The sequence below is a fragment of the Pseudophryne corroboree genome, chromosome 8 (genome assembly GCF_028390025.1).
Source record: "Pseudophryne corroboree isolate aPseCor3 chromosome 8, aPseCor3.hap2, whole genome shotgun sequence".
NCBI lineage: Eukaryota > Metazoa > Chordata > Amphibia > Anura > Myobatrachidae > Pseudophryne > Pseudophryne corroboree.
Window position 1 is genome coordinate 107,380,979 of NC_086451.1, and position 17,963 is coordinate 107,398,941.

At 41.6% G+C, this 17,963-nt stretch overlaps 1 protein-coding gene across 4 annotated transcripts in view; it reads right to left on the reverse strand.

Moving 5' to 3' along the window:
* DENND1A (DENN domain containing 1A) overlaps positions 1-17,963 on the reverse strand; it is a 1,299,692-nt gene that overhangs the window by 343,776 nt on the left and 937,953 nt on the right. For all 4 annotated transcript variants that reach the window (XM_063936848.1, XM_063936849.1, XM_063936850.1 and 1 more), the window contains exon 13: positions 14,526-14,651. In XM_063936848.1, the coding sequence (XP_063792918.1) occupies positions 14,526-14,651 (126 nt within the window). The remainder of the gene's footprint in view (positions 1-14,525; positions 14,652-17,963) is intronic.

A 17,963-nucleotide genomic window follows, 5' to 3' on the forward strand; every position in this document is an offset into this window, starting at 1 on the left:
TTACACTGTGATTTTAACAAGGCCACACACCCCTCTACACCCTAAACCTGTCAGCACATTTTATAAGCATCACTAGGCACAAAATAACTCCTTCTAGCTGGGTTTAAACCCCTTTCAGACATAAGCCTAAAACCCGAGTTTTTGCGCGTGAACGCATATCATCCCCGGGTTGTCTGAAAGGATCTGCTAGGGTTGACAGTCCCAGATTCACGACCCTGCTTGCTATCAGGGGTTTTCCTGGGAAATGTAACCCGGGTCAATGACTCGGCTTACAGTATGTCTGAAATGTGCGACTCGGCTCTTACTGACCCAGGTTATGACTATAAGAAAGTGATTGGCCGGGGACAGTAGTGCACTGCGTCCACTGAATGCAGGAAGACCTGGGTCACTGAAAAACCCAGCTGGGTTAGGGTAGCCCCAGCTACAACCCATGCTCTGTGTCCCAGGTCCGAGCCAGGTTGAAGGCGGGATTTTATGTCTGAAAGAGGTATGTATGGTTTTCAGGACGGTTTTATGATCATCTGAAGACGTTTAACAGAAAGCACCTTAATTCTACTGTTCCTTTAAAGGTTTTCCCTATTATATAGATACATTTATAAATGGATATTTGTTGGAGGGATGCATTTCATGTATAGAAAATGAGGGTTGGATACGGTATCCCGGCTGTCAGGATCCCGCCAGCGAGTCCCACGGGTTCTGTTCTCCCTCAGGTGGTGGTGTGGACCCCCCGCTCGAGTGGGAATAGGGGGGGGGGGGGGGTCATCTTCGCATTTTACCGGCTGTCGGGATCTCGAAAGCTGGAGCACCATCTAGTGGAAAAAAACACTTGAATTCCCTGCATACATGTGAGGAGCAGCGTTGCCTTCTATTATATAGGATAGAGTTTTATACAAAAAATATATTCATTTTGCGCCACATGACGCGAGATGTCTTGTATGAAGTAGACGCTCTGTGCGGGTCATTTGCCTTTATTCCCAGGTTAGTCACAAACAGCTGCTGCATGCAATGCCAGTGCCAACATCCAAGGTACTGTTGCATTATTGATGCGAATAAGATGCATATTTTGAGAATAAGTGTGCGCAAGACGCTTGGCATGGCTTTACTCGCATATTTGGAGGAGCACCACATGAGGTTATTTGGTGCGAGAGTATAGGTGAATGAGGACAATCGATACATTATACGGTCTCTGCCAACTTAGTAGCAAGAATTCAGCGTTCAATAATGATAAAAGGAGTTGTATAACTAGCTCAAACTGTAAGTGGCAAACTTACAAATAAAGGAAGACACACTTTGCAGCGACTTGGAACAAAAAGTTACCATTTCTTTTCTTTCCTACATTGCTCAAATGTTTTTTTCTTTACACTTATTGCTATCTTACAGATATGTTTAAGCAACTTGTACTAAATGCACTGTCCATTCTTGTAGCTGATTTCTATGTGTTTGATTTATGAATGTGCATCATTTGCCAGCTGTTCCTTTTCATTGTCATACAGACCTGCACAAAAAGACGCAAGTACCCAGCACAACTATATCTTATCTTATAAATCTTATATCTTACACAGGTTCTGTAGCTGATTAAAACCAGCTGAAATGTAGGCTTGAATTCAGCCAGCCACAGAACCTGTGTAATCCATGAGTGTCCCAGGTAAAACGGGAAAATATGGTCACTCTACCTGTTGGCAGGTTGCCATAAGGGGGTAAAGGGCCAAGGCTATCAATCAAGACAAGAGCTTAAGATTGGGCCTGACACTTCCTCACTCACCACTTGGTGATCAACTGTACCAGCAGTTTGTCTTCAATTCTGATAGTGGCTGAATTATTACACGCGATCAGTGCATTTTAGTCTCTGGAAAAATGGCAGCAGCTTGTACAACTCAGCCAGTAACAGAGACACACTGTAAGGTGAAGGTGGAAGTTAATTCTCCTGACACTGATGTGTTCATTACATTATTTAGAAACTGCCCCACAGCAGAATGAATAAGCCTGGAGTTATACTTATACACCACAGCCAGTTAATTTACTGATACAGCCATATTCCTGATACTGTCCCCAGTATCTATTCTATGTGTGTCTGTCTTTGCTATCTCTACACTAAAGCCCATGATTGTTTCATGGGATTGGTTGGAAACACAGGGGGCACTACATATTTCATCTGCCCTGGTTATGTGTGTATGTGTACATATATATATATATATATATATATACGCACACACATATTTCAGGCAAACCATACCTCCCAGCATCGGGAGATCAAAAAGAGGGACTCATTAGTGTGGCAAAGCTGTGTGCCCCCGAAAAGGGGGTGTTGCCTAAGGAGATGGGGCATGGCTTCGGCAATTCCGCGACCACATGTCACTCCCCCGTTTTTCTGTCATTGTGTGGGCATGGTCATGCCACCAGTCCCTCTGTCTCCTGTGAATAGATGCTGTGCACATGCGCACAGCGTCTATTCACAGCTGCTCTGATAAGCAGGGCAGCGAGAGACAGGAGCCTCCAAATAGCTCCCCCACCGCGGGATACTGTGGCCTGCGGGTAGGACAATCCCAAAAGAACGGAAATCGGGACAGTTGGGATGTATGGACAAACTGAAGTTGGTCTTGTTCAAGCTAAGCACATCGGTAACCTCTTCACAACGGTAACATTGCACTGTTCTCTCATTGAGATTATGGTTTTCAGCCATGTTGCTTCGTGGTACAAAGATTTGTATTTTCACAGCCATCTAAACGTGCTTCACTTGTTTTAGAAACACATATTAATGCCAGCCAATGCCACAGCATTTTAATGCCAGCCAATGTGTCTGCAGCCTAAAATAGCATTTTCTTGGGAAATGACAAGTATCTGATCCAAATATTTACCATATGCTTGGTGATAAAGGCAGGGTTATTCCACCATTCTACCGAACAAAGCCGTTTTCAGTCAATGTCCTAGGTGAAACTGTGTCTGTAATGTTGTAGTACTACAATCAAGATCAGTGTCCCAATTTCATACAGTCCCCCCCCCCCCAAAAAAAAAAAATATGCCCCCAACACAGGGCAGCAACTGATGTTTACTACTATTTAGTGCATCTTTCTTTATCTGCTGTTGGTTCTGCACATGTTAGTGTCTATACTTTATTGCTCCACTTTTTATCCTTATATATAAGATGTTTTCTCTGTGATTCCCGATTTACTGCATATCTATTACTATGTAATGTATGGCACTGGCAGTGTAAGTAACATGACATTACACTGTGGAGAAGGTCCCCAGCAAACATCAGATATGCTGAGACACCCGGTATTTGATTGTTACTTTCCCAGAAGGCAGGTGAAAGTGATCCTATGTAAGAGCTTCACACCGCAAAACCTTCTCCTCCTCCTAAAAGCCACAGCTCATTAGTTTCATTTTCTACCTCTGCGTTGCTTGTGATCGTACTATGACTTCCTACAGCCCAAATGAGAACAAATGGGCTTTTCTTACAGAGTCATTAAGAGCATGGATATTTGTTTTACTATAAGAAACGTGATGCTTTTTAATATCTTGTCATTTGTTTCAAGTCTTTCAACATTCCTATAACTCAGAATATGAATGTGATCTTTCCATTGTCTGTAAATGATTTATATTTATACTGCTATGCATACCTACAGTATCCTGCACAGATTATTTTATCATTTCTGCAAATGTTTTCTTGTTATCTTTAGGTTGTGTTTTAAGTGTAAAAAGTTTATTCTGATTTTTCATTAACTACGTCAAGCAGTCATTTAACTTTAAATTTCATTGTGATTCACTTTATAGGGTTTATGGGGTGGTCTTTTGTATGCCGATTTTCGGGATCCCGGCGCACAGTATACCGGCGCCAGAATCCCGACACCCGGCATACCGACAACTATTCTCCCTCATGGGGGTCCACGACCCCCCTGGAGGGAGAATAAAATAGTGTGGCACGCGTAGCGCGCCACCGTGCCCGCAAGGGGCTCCTTTGCTCTCGCCACGCTGTCGGTATGCCGGCGGTCGTGCTCCCGGCGCCGGTATGCTGGTCGCCGGGAGCCCGAGCGCCGGCATACCGTACTACACCCGGTTTATGTATTGACCAGCCAGACACTTTCTTTATAATGTACTTAAATCTTTGCATCTATTATATTTGAGTAAGAAATCAATCAAAATAATAATAAGCAGAACATCTATTACATATGCACAGTGATTTCATGGACATGTCTGATTATATGAAGTCTGTGATTTACACCTAATGCTGGAATAGCAACACAGTTAAATTACAATAAAGGTTGAGTCTCCCGTCTCCAAAATTCTGCGACTGAGATAGTGACATACTGTGTTTGCTTTCTGATGGTTCTATGTACAAAAACTTTATTTACTGCACAACATTATTAATAATATTGTATACAATTAGCTTCAGGTTATGTGTATCAGATGCTTATGAAACATAAATGAATTTTGTGTATACAGCATACACTGACTTTGTTTCTTGCACAAAATTATTAACAATATTGTATAATATGACCTTCAGACTATCGAGGAAATGTAATAGGGTTTGAGTTTGCGGAAGTCCGGGATTTCAGCAGAGATTGCCGTGTAAATGACTGCCACTTTAAAACTACTGCAAACTCAGCATATTTATATATATATATATACACACACACACACACACACACACACATTTTACTGCACAGGACTATGGTGTAGTCCAGGGGTTTTAAGCTCGCGGCCCATACTGCATCCTTTTGCAGCCCGCGGGCAGGGGTCTTTATGCGGCAGGTTAACTCAGGCTGGAACGAATTAACCAAGTTCGCCTCCATCCGCACACAATGCATCCTCGTCCGGCTGCCCCTGTCTGTCCCACTTGTCTGCGCTGCCCACCTCACCCAGTCATGGCTGCTGCAGGAGGAGAAGAGGCTGGGTTTTGGGCGGGTTTACCAACCGGCCCGCCCTGCCTTCAGAGATGATGTTAGATCACATGTCTCCTGTGAGGAGGGAGGAGGGAAGCTGCACTGAGAGGAAAGAGTGCGCATTCGGACGCTAAAGACTGAGTGTGAGTCTCACCAACAGAGATCTTTACAGCTACAGTATTGTTATATATAAGAAAGAAAGAAAGAAAGAAAGAAAGAAAGAAAGAAAGAAAGAAAGAAAGAAAGAAAGAAAGAAAGAAAGAAAGAAAGAAAGAAAGAAAGAAAGAAAGAAAGAAAGAAAGAGGAGAGGGGTCTGTACAATGATATATGAAGGGGAATAACACAGCTCTCTTCTCACACTATGTGGTATTATTATTATATAGGGGAAAGGGGACCGCACAGTGATATAGTAGGGGGAATAACACACAGGGGCTGATCAACCGAGAGGCTGATTAGGCTGCAGCCTGGAGTGCTGGACCTGCGGGAGCGCTGGACCTGCGGGGGCGCAGCGCAGGCACAATAGATTAATTAGGTTTCTTTTTCTTTCTTTGTGATCCTGCGGCAGTGCCTAACGCTGGCACCGTAATTGTCTGTGCCACTCAATCACTCACTGCTGCAGTGCAGCAATGACTGATTCAGTCATCATCGCTGCTGAACACTGCCTGAGCTGCAGCGTCTTCCACGTCTGGCCCCTCCTCACTCCGTCCTGCTTATGCTGATGTGCGATGACAAAGAATCTGACATGCGCAGTAGGCATTCCACTCCAGGACGCTGAGAGGGCAATCAGGGTGCCATAGCTCTTGCACTGTTAGTCATTGAAAGTGACTTCCTGCAGAACTTGAAGTTTGATGACATAATAGAAACGTTTACAGCTTTTAAACCAAGAAAAAGGAGCTTGATGTAAACTGTTGATGTAAACGGTGAGTTTAATAACTATATTTAATGTATCATTTCATATTATTGTCATTAGTCCATGTTTTTATAGAATAAAAAAATATAATGTGTATCAACAATCAATAATTTAATCTGTGGTAAATTTTGACACATAATTACAGATTTTTAGATGAATATGAGCTAAAAAAATTGGTGGTGGGGGGGGGGGGGGGGATGGGGAAGGGGGGCAGCCACTTCTGTATTAGCCTAGGGAGGCTGGAACCCTTAATCAGGCCCTGATAACACAGCTCTCTTCTCACACTGATATGTGGTATTATTATTATATAGGGGAAAGGGGACCGCACAGTAATATATGGGGGGGAATATCACAGCTTCCGGCACACACTGATATATGGTATTATTATTATATAGGGGAGAGGGGACCGCACAGTAATATAGAGGGGGAATAACACAGCCCCCTTCACACGCTGATATGTGGTATTATTATATAGGGAAGAGGGGACCGTATAGTGACATACGAGGGGGAATAACACAACTGTCAGCTCACACTGATAAGTGGTATTATTATTAAATATTAAAGGGGAGAGGGGTCTGAACAGCGATATATGAGGGGGAATAACACAGCTATCAGCTCACACTGATATATAAGACATATAAAACTCTTTCTTTTTCTTTCGGACCACACAAGACTTAGACCTTGATTATTCGGCCCAGTTGGGATTTTGAGTTTGACATGCACGGTGAAGTCTCTACAGTGCATTGCTGCTGTTGATGAGGTATATTATATTGCATGCACTATCATTATTTATTATATATATCACAGGTGGACAGGGGTGCAGTAGTACTGCACCCCTGTCCACTCCAGACCATGCACTCTTTAATGGTTAGGCGGTTATGTTGGGGGCGTGCCAATATCAGGAACTGCGTCAGAAGTTGCAGTTCCACTGACACTGGAAGCCATGTAGCATTGGACATTCTGGGCAACCATAGCGTTGTTCGAATGTCCAGTGGTGCAGCCAATGTCCACTCAATGGTGCGACTTTTAATGCAGTGCAGCAGATTAGAGCTGCAGTAGGTGGGAAACTCTTCAGCTGCAGCATTAGCAAGTAATCTGCAGTACTACTGCACCCCTGTCCACCTGTGAATCAGAGGGAATAAGTGCTAAATATTAGGCAAAGATAGGAGTCAACCCAAATACACCATACTGCATGAAACCTGCTAATAACCGATACAACCTAGTAGCCAAAGACACTGCTGCGAGCGACTGAGTTCATTATATGTGAGATGCCTTCACATTTCCATTGTTAATTATCACATACAGTATATTGCTATAGAATTAAGATATCTATGTACTCACTGCAACTTGTGTTTATATATATATATATATCTATCTATATATATATATATATATATATATATATATACACACACACACACACACACTGAGATCTCTTCTTGGTATGCAGGGCTTATCTGAAAAATATTAAGGGTGTTAGGGGCAATAGCACAGGTATATATGTTTAATATGTTAAACATAACCTGGCCAGAGATGTCGAAGCATACCTAAGAAATAAAACTGGACCAAATAGGAATGGGTAAACCAACATGGAGGTGCCGGTGTTCAAATCAACTGAGAAAAACATAGTTAGCAGATTCAATCTTAAAGCCTGGGAGAAGAACTGGATATGTAGGACATTCTCCAGCTATTATTATTACATTTTATCTATAAAGGCGCCTCAAGGGGTTCACAGCGCCGTACATACGGCACACATTAGAACAATACAGGGTACACAGAACTTAACATCGCAGTAACTGAAAATAAAACAGAGCACAGGTAACAATTGGCACCACAGTTCTCAGTACACAATACAGCTGAGATGGAAGGAAGGTAAGGAGTAATCTGTGTACTACTAGGGACGGTCAACCGTTGGAAAAGATGAATGGTTACGAGCGAAAGGAGATGTGGGTGTAGACAGTCGCCGAGTAGGAGAAAACTGTAATTGAAGTGTGAGAGAAGAGGACTCTGAGAACAGGAGGGAAGAGGGCCCTGCTCCAAGGAGCTTAAAGTACACGTACAGCACTGAGATTAAAGACATACCATGTTCTTAACTAGATTAATTTCAATTCAGGATTACTAATAATCGAGCTCATTATAACTTGACAAATGTGTTCTGGATTTAAAAATAAACACAGTTATAAAAGATAAAGGTGATGTTATTACATATACAAAAATAGGTGATGTACAGTGTGTTTCCTTGTCAGGTGAAAGAGTGATCATTCCTATATTAACCACAAGGTGGCAGTATTAGAAAGAACATGAGGACAAGACAGTTAATTATATCCAGGATGTGTTGGTTTGCCTTTCTTTGTTTCTTTTAATGATTACACCTTTGAAAAAGCTAAACAATTAACATTTATTCATTTTGCTGCTACACATGTATGTACATTTGATCTACAGACCGTTAACAATAATTGCAAACGTGCCCTTCAGTATTATCTAGAAGGTCTACTTATATCTAAAATAATTACTAGATTGCTAAAACAATTTTCATAGTTGCAAATAGTTAGAATATAACTAGATGAAATACTGACAAAGCTTATCTGTAATGAGTCATTGGTTGTATTCATCATTTAATTTTGTTAATGCATTGATGTCAAAGTATTTCCATAAAGAAGCACACATTTCTGCTACGTGTTCATGGGTTGAATACTGTTCAAAAAATATGTCACCCAACATCCAACTATCTGTTCATGGGCTGAATACAGGTCAGAACATTATATCATCCATGGAGCTTCAGGGGAGACTGGCAACCAAGAAAGTAGGATAAGGGCCACATCCCGCCCACATGAAACCATATGTGTATGAGTATTTTCCTTTTGGGGTGTCAGACTCTCTTCTATACATTTCTTTGTGATTGATATCCCTATAGTGCTACTATACAGAGCGATATAGATGTATACACATGTTCCCCTCTACTTGACCTAATTACAGCTATAATAACACAGCAATTGTAACAGTATATAACTGTAAGGTTATGGTGCAGTAAGGTGCTTGTGTGGCTGAGTATGGTCTTACAGGATGTGTACGAGTCCATGTGTGTAGCTTCTGAATGTCAGACTGACCTGGCTAATCTGAGAATTTTCTCCAAAATCTTGCTATATTTCTGTGAAATCACAATCTTCAATATACAGGTATATGTTATTAGAGGTCTTATTTCCCTCTAGTAGGTTTAAAAATAGGGAGCTAGCCTGGCCGTAGAGCTGCTGTCCTATCAGCTTGACGACGCTCTCCAGGGTGTCTGGGCAGAGGGACTGTTATCAGCAATAGTTAGGGGTGTTGCTTCTTCAGAGTAGCAGAGATCCAAGGATTGGAACCCCACAGGTCTGCCAGTTGGAGAGCAGGATATGATTCAAAATTATAATAATAATAAATTTAATGATCTGTCTCTAGAGTTCTACTTTACCATTGTAGGTGGTGTGGTACATGTCTAGTTTACATTTTATTTCAGTTGCATACGGAGTAATGTTACAGTCTTGTCTGTTCTATTTTATCAATGTGTATACCTGTCTAACACTGTCATTGGTGCATTTGTCCTTCTAAATCTCTGACAAGGCATCTGTCTGCACATGACTGTTTCTCATCTGCCTACCTGTCCAATTACATGTACTTATCCATCTGTCTGCCTAAATGTCATTCTGTGCAGTTGTTTCTTCTCCCCATAATTACAAGTAGTAGCTTTAGTGAAAATCCAAAAATCCCAAGCATAAAATTAAGGCTTGGTCTTAAAATTCTGTAGTTGATCATTAACAGATCATAAAAATAGTTGTTGTCTGACACTTATGAGATGCGTTCCAAGAAATCCCACAAATTAAGATCATCAGTACAAAACTGCAATGCAACAAAAACAAATGTTCACATGTAATTGTGCTAATGCCAAATTTTTTATGTACTATGGTTCCAAATCCCTGAGAAAGTAACAATTATAATAACAGGCATTATTAAAGTACTTTCTGATTAATTCTTTCATTTGCAATAACATCCTACTAGTTGTTTATGGGGAATACATATAGGAGACTGGCAGACAGCACCATCCCGTCCCGTGTGCGAAACAGCGAGTCCCCTCGGGCGCTTGCCAGGCTTCGGTCCAGGTAACGAGCTTCGCTCGCCACAGGTTGTATTCCCACTCAGGTGGTGGCGTGGACCCACCACCCGAGTGGGAAAACATGGCTGCGGTTGGGATTGCGACCGCCGGCATTTCACCGGCTGTTGAGATTCCAGCTTTGGTATCCTGAACACCGGGATCCCGACAGCCGGTATATTAACTGTATCCCGTTTATGGCAGTCTGGTCAGAAAATATCAGCCTATAGGTAAGCTGAACAAACATGGAAACACTCGCAGACTAATTTACTTCTGATGGAGGTAGCCAGAGTGGTGCCCCATTGTGGTTGGGCAAAGGCATTTTATGACCAACATCGTCTCTCATTTCTGCTTGTACCCCCATTGAGGTGCAAAAGCAAATGAGCAAAAATGGTGCACTGTATTAAACATTAACATACACAGCCAGACACTACAGTACGTCCGCCGGCAATATTCGCTCAGAATATAATTCTCCTAAGTGGATTCAGAGCAGTGATATGAAACTATTATTCCGGTGACAGCTGGGCATCATGGGAAGTTACACTGATGTGGGTTTAGCCCATTTTAAAAGAATATACATGACTATTATCTAATAATAAAAAGGTTTTTGGGATGAAATATCATGTTTTTAAATAATATCTGTAACAAAGGCAATTGTTGGACAAATGCCTGTATTTTATTATGATAGCATGAGAAATACCTATAGCAGAGGCTTCTATTAACCAGTAACGGAGTCTGTGACTTTGTAAGATGCAGCCTGCAGTGGGGCTTGCTGCTCTGTGTGCAATGCTATGGCAGGGAACTATAGGTAAACCAATGAGGTATCTTTCTTGTGACATCAACAACAAGCTGCTTAAAGCATGGTTGGAGCAGAGAGTATTTTAATCCAGTCAGCACTGAGCTAAGTTTCCTTTGGAATCCAGCGCCTAGTCTACTGCTGAAGTGAGACCCTTGGCGCTAATTTGTGCCTGGGTCTCTTGCCTTCGCATAGTGTCCACCAGCTGTACTCTGAAGCTAAAAACATTTTGGCAACAGATCTGCAATCACATCTTGCACAAGCCAACCACCTGTTTCCAGGAATATAAATGAACTTGGGATGGCAGAGCCTGATTTTCTCTTGTGGGCTGGTTTCTGTTTCGTCTTTGCTGTGTCACTCAGTCTTTGGCTTGTGAGTCTAGAAATCTATGTCATTGGGTGACTGCTTAGGAAATTAACACAATATACTTTATGGAATACGACAACCGCATTTAACTGACAATACACTCTATATGTACCGGATAAGAGCAGACAGATCAAATGTAAGCGCTCTTAAAGTGACAACACACGCAACCAAACAACTGCAGCTTTGTTTGCCTATAATATTCAGTAAAAATGTGTGTCAGCTACCCAGCAGAATAACGTTTCTCTGAGTGGCAGCTGCCATGCTGATCAATCAGTGGGATCAGTCTTTGGAAGGAATGCTGATCCTTGTAGTACAATGTTAGAGGACCTTGGGGTGTCTGTATTTGAGTTAGCTCTCAATTTAGAAATATACAAATGTATGTGCAATTATCATGTAGTGTAACAAAATATCCAAATGCATGACCCAAAGTGGGCACTATTATCATGTAGTGTTAGAACCACCATATCAGAGGCACCTTCAAATGACTGATTGCGTAACCATATCTTTGCAAACATATGTAGCTGAGATTCTTTGCAAGGGCGGAACTACCACTGGTGCAGCAGGTGCTGTTCTGGTACGTGGGGGCCAGAACAGAGTTAAATCCTGGCCCCCACGCAAACCATTTTGAGCAATGTTGGATGAGTGGCCCAAGTGCAAAGAGCAGGATGTGCCCCACTGCCTGAGAGACCTGCTCCCTACTTTAGGGGGGCAGGGCTGACCTTGTGCGCGCCGGACCGATAGAGGAGTCCTGCCACCTATCAGCGCTGATGATCAGAGCCACATACTGCCTCTAATTAACAGACAGCTGTACATTATTTCTGTTTCACTTCTATCTGTACATGAAAGGCAGCTCACAACCAATGTAACTGGCACTATCAGAGTCTGCCTGACTGAGTGCCAAGCTGAGGAAAGCACAAGGGGCGGGCGCCCGTCACAGACAGAGTTCGCTGTGCTCCTTCCCCCACCAAGGTACATGCCCCCTGTTCTCTGCCCCACGCAGGATATTGTGCTTGTACCATTGCCACCCACTGCCTCTACCTGCGACCCACTACCTCCACTTGCTTTCCATTGTCACCCTCTGCCTCTCTACAGTATGTCATCCTCTGCCTCTCCCTGTCACCCATTGCCGTGTGGCATATTGTGAACTTGGGTTGGGGTGGAGGAGGGGGGCCCAAATTATACCTTTACACCTGGGTCCACCACTAACAAGTTCCACCACTGGATGTTTGCATTACTAGTACCATACATGATGTAAATCTCAATACTGGTCCATTAGAGTTTTGCTGAGGGAATCTTGTGGGGGTTTTTCATGCTGATCAATCAACAAGATAAACTTACTATGACCTAGAAGAGACTCCAACGGAAAAGTGCCCCTGGTGGATAAATCATTGTGAACCATCTAGAATGCTTGTAAAAACTTGCAAATAACTTTTTCCTTGTTTCATTCATTCACACTGAAAATCTTTTAAAATATATACTATATGAGAATTCACAGTATACCAGAATACATTTCTATAAAAAGGCTCATCACTCACGCTCATATTTAGAAGGAAATACCTGCCCCCCACCCCCCATATCGTAACCCTACCCTAAACCTAAGTATAAAGTGATTTTAACAACAATATATGTCCTCTAGAAAAATAGATGCCCATTGGCACTAATGAAATTCATCAAACCGCTGGCAGGAAAGGTATTTGGCGCACAAGCTCTGAAGTGAAATGGGACAGCACCTTTGCCATATGTGAGAGGAAACTATGGGCCTAGGGGCAGTGGTGCTTTTACTTTCATGATTCCTGTCAAATACATACAAAGTTAAATGAAATACTTCTGCACTATATATACACAGGGTAACAGCCAAGTCAGTATGCATTCAGTATGTTGTATGCTCCCTTCCTGCCCGATGATACACATTTTATCTCCTGGAACATTATTCCTATTTGTCCAGGATTTTCCAGATGGGGTTGTACTAATGATCTATGCAACTGCAGCAGCATCACCTCGGCTCGGCTGGTAATAGCCCTCTTTACAGCTTCAGCACAGACCCGAATCGATGTTACTCAGCATTCCGCTGCTTGATTATAGAACCCGGGACAAGACAGGAGCTGAATGTATTTGTTCTGACACAACACATCAATATGTTTCTCTGGATCGTCTACACCTCCAAACAGTAGCTTTTTATACAACAAGTACACATTTAACTAGAGCTCAAACGTGCACTGAAGCACAAGATGGGTGCCCGGGCCAATACGATGAAGAGAAAAACTTTCATTTAGATTTTTACTGGAAATGTGCCAATTTCTCAGCAGCCAACTGCAGGCATCAGGAGCTTACACTTGCTGCAAAGCCATCATCCAATCAGAAGAAACATCCCAAATAATATATATATAAATATATATATATATATATATATATATATATATATATATATGTAACGTTTTATATACAGTAGATATAAGAAAATGCAATGTGAAAAATAACAAAATGCTGAATGCCTTTGAAACCTCTATTATATCCCAGAAAATATGATTGTTTTTATATAGCGTTGAGCCATATTTGCCTTAATAATGGAAAAAGTCTGTCGCCTTGAGGACAATACTGTAACTTTTATGAGCCTTAGTCATTCTTAGAAATCAAGTCGGTTTAGGGGACTTGATAAGTTTGTATTCTGAGAACATATCTCCAGTTTGTCTGAGACGTGAGATTTAACTATATATATATATATATATATATATATATATACACACACACATACATACCTATGTATTAAGATATTTATATAATAATTCTACACAGCCTGTCCCGTGGCATGCACAGTGGAAACATATATGACTTGAGGCACACTGCTGGTGGGGGGGATAGGAAGGTAGAACAAAGGGACGTCAGGAGTGGTCGTGTGTGTGTGTGTGTGTGGGGGGGGGGGATATACTAGGTAATTAATAACTATATTCACAGCTTTTGTTAAGACCATCATGCATTTTATCAATGGTCTGTTCTGTTACAGTCACTGATTTTCATGCGTGCTAAAACAAACTGACTGTTTGTGGTCCATGTAGAGGTAGTGCTGAGCCAGTCTGGTGAAAGTATGGGGGAGATATACTAAGCAGTGAAAACAGTGGAAAAGTGAGCCAGTGGAGAAGTTGCCCATGGCAACCAATCAGCATTCACGTAACATTTATAATTTGCATACTATAAAAGCATACAGAGCAGCTGATTGGTTGCCATGGGCAACGTCTCCACTGGCTCACTTCTCCACTTTTATCACTGCTTAGTACATCTCCTCCTATAACAGTAGCCAACCGCTTTGGCACCTGTATCTGGCACAGAGAGATGTCTACACTACACTCTGACCAAAAAGCCCAGATAATGAACACTACCATTGTGCATGAATAGATATCGGCAGACTCCATCTACGGTTGACAACATTAATAAAATACAAATATTTCCACTTACTGGTTCAATTTTGAGCGCCCCCCGGTAGCTGCCAAACAAAGAGGCCTGGGCTTTGAGGAAAGCATGGGCTACCCCATCTCCTGTGGTTGTAGACACCTTTCTCAATCTGCTCTTTAAAGCAGAGACCTGAAAAATCAAACAAAACATAAATGTGTACAAAATAAATATTAACAATAAACCAATGTGTTACTTGAGGCAATGTACTCCCATAGGCTCTTATAAAAAAACTCTCATATGACTGAAGGATGATATGGTCAAGAAACCTAAACTTGTATTTCAGCTTTTTTTTAAATGTTAATTACAGTATAGTATGTTAAATCTTTTATATAAGGCTACGGCCACACATAGCGGCCAATCGGGTCCGCTTGGCCGGGAGGGGGGTTCTGTGTTCACACGGATCCTGTTCTGTTAGATGCCGCAGAACAGGATCCGGCCAGTGACACATAGGATTTCAATGTATCACAGAGTGGTACAGCCGCTGTGTGTGAACACATACATTGAAATGAATGTGTTCATACTGAAATCCCGTATGCTGCGGTTGGACCCGGCGGCGGTGGGACTGCCGCACATGTGTGGGTGCCTGCATAGGCGCCCATGTGCACTCTCCTTCCGGCCAAGCGGGTTCCGCTAAACGGGACCCGCTTGGCCGCTATGTGTGGCCGTAGCCTAAGCCAACTTGAATTTCAGTATCCATACTGTATACATACTGTATATCTGTGATTGTCTTTCCTTCGTTGGGCTCAATGGCATTTAAAGTCCTCTAACATTGCAAATACAAATACATGTTTAAATATGACATTTTAAATATTTGACAGTCTAAAGTAGACATGAAAAGATAGAAATGTAATCTATAAATATGATCTATTCCTTAGTTCTAAAAATAAAATGATGTATGTTCCTGTAAGACAAAGCTGTTTACCCTCATATTAAAACCCACTGCAAAAGCAGTCAGCCTTATACAACAAATATGTAGCCAGTGTTGGGGTTAGAACAGAACAATAAACTAAGAAAATCATATTTACCAGTCTCCCCTAAACTGTTCCTATAGGTCGAGCAATAGCGTTTCTCTTGCGATTGGTTGGCCTTTGTAAAATCTCTGCTGTCTTTGCCAAAGACTTGAAAATTGAGCAGCAGGTTGAGAAAAGCTTTTGCCAAGCTACTGCTTTGATTGTTAGATGGATGGTGGGTCCCACCAGTGGGGGCAACCTGGTTATAGTCAGTAGGATATGGCTATGACTTTGACCACCTAACTTAGTTTTAAATGGAGTTATCCTTTAAGCTGTCCACATAAATCATTATTTTAACTTATGTTGATAATCAGAATTATGGAGATCATCCAATTATCACCATGCTTGTGGCACATGAACACTATAAAAGGATGCAACATCACACAAAAAGTGGCACATTTATGTTAATGCCCAGGTCCGATCATTTAAGCCAACTATTTTGTGTCAATGATTGCATTGCTGTGGTGTATGTGGAGACTGAGCAATCACAAGGAGACATATCCAAAATCTCAAATATTCATCCAAATTCCTACTTATTTTACTGAAATATTCCATCATATTTAGACTAGTGTGTGTGTGCGTGTACATAAACTGCTCCAAAATTAAATCCTTTACATCTTTGATTGTTCCATTAACATTTGAACCTTTTTTGAGACAGATTTAGCTATAGCAAGATACAACGCATCCTTGGTTTAAACTGCAGACCCTGTAAGTTTTCTCTTGGATTCCCCACCCTCACCCCTTTGCGGTTCTGAAATGAAATGTTGCGACAATAAATTACTAAAACAAAAATAATGGTGAAAATGCAGTTAGTATGCCTTAGAGTTACCCATCAACTCAAACTGAGCAACTGACACCCCCCCTCCTTTTTAGAGGTGTGGGTCTCACAGTGCCTGCTTTACTGTGTGTATAATACAGACTTATAACTCCAAAGAAATTATATGAAATAAAACAAAAACTAGATATTGTAGACATGTGTATATAAACACATATGTAAAAAAAACTGTTAATAGAAGAACTTACTGATATATAAGTAATTAAAGCTGCAATCTTTACCTAGTGATCAGACTTTTGTAGAACTCATTCATCTAAAATCATTCTGTTCAAAACAGAAATGTCATTTTAGCACATTTTCCTTGAAGTCGGCTTAAGTCAGAAACACTTACTGCTAAGTGAGGTCACACCAGTGCACGAATGGATCAAACTGATATGTAGTGTAAGTCTTATTTCCAGCCCCACGTAAATATCACTGAAGGTTATTTTAATTAAGCAAGAATGTGCATGGAACCTTTGAGAATATTCATGCGACCATTGAGATTCACACCATTAGTATAATGCAGGATGTTTTGTCAGTTAATTCACTGTCCGGCCATAATTAACTTAAGTCGCTGAAGCAATTTGGATCTATTTCCGTTCAAAATGGTCTGGGGTATCTCTTAAAAGGAAAATAAGAAAGTAGAGTCAAAACCTGCACATACTTTCCCTGTTGTAGAAGGGGTAGTCTATTGATCATAGTCTACACATTAAAGTGTCTGTATTTCAAGAGATAAAATCACATATTTCTGTCATTGTGTCACTATTTCTTACATACAGCTGCTTCCAAATGACTTGGATTGTATTAGCAAGTCCAACAGTTTCTGAATTAGATTTGATACTTTTTGATTTAGCATTAAGAGATATAAGGTATGAAGCAGTGAAAACAGTGGAGAAGTTGCCCATGGCATCCAATCAGCTGCTACCTACAATTTTATAGAATGCAATTGCCAAATGTAACCTCAAAGCTGATTAGTTGCCATGGGCAACTTCTCCACTGACCCACTTCTCCACTCTTTTCACTGCTTCATACATTTCCCATAGTTATTCTACATGCAACACACAGAGGGTAGCACAGTGGTTAGCGTTATGCCTCAAAGGGCTGGGAACGCAAGTTTCATTCCCAACCAGTGACTTGTCTGTGTGGAGTTTGTATATTCCCCTCATAGAGTGCAGTGTGCCATGGTTACTCGCATGTTAATACATTTAACTGTTAGCACCAATGAGCAAGGACTGGTGTGAATGACAAATATTCTCTGTACAATGCTGAATATTGGTGGTGCTGTATAACTGGGAGGCAATCATGAGACCGCCTGTCGGGGTCCCAGCTGTCACAATGCTGACGCCGGAATCCTGATATACACTGAAATGCCGCCGCCGGAATACCGGCGCCACAGGGTTTTCACCCTCTATGGGTTTCATGTGGCGAGCGCAGCGAACCCACAAGGGGCGATTTTACCGCTCATCCTGCTGCTGGCATACTGGTGGCTGGGATCCCGCTGTCGGGATCATGACAGCCGGGATCCCGGCCACCGGTAAAACTTATGTATTTCGTATAACTAAATGATAATAATAATATAGTCAATGCTGAGATCTGCATTTATTTCACCGTGTTAAT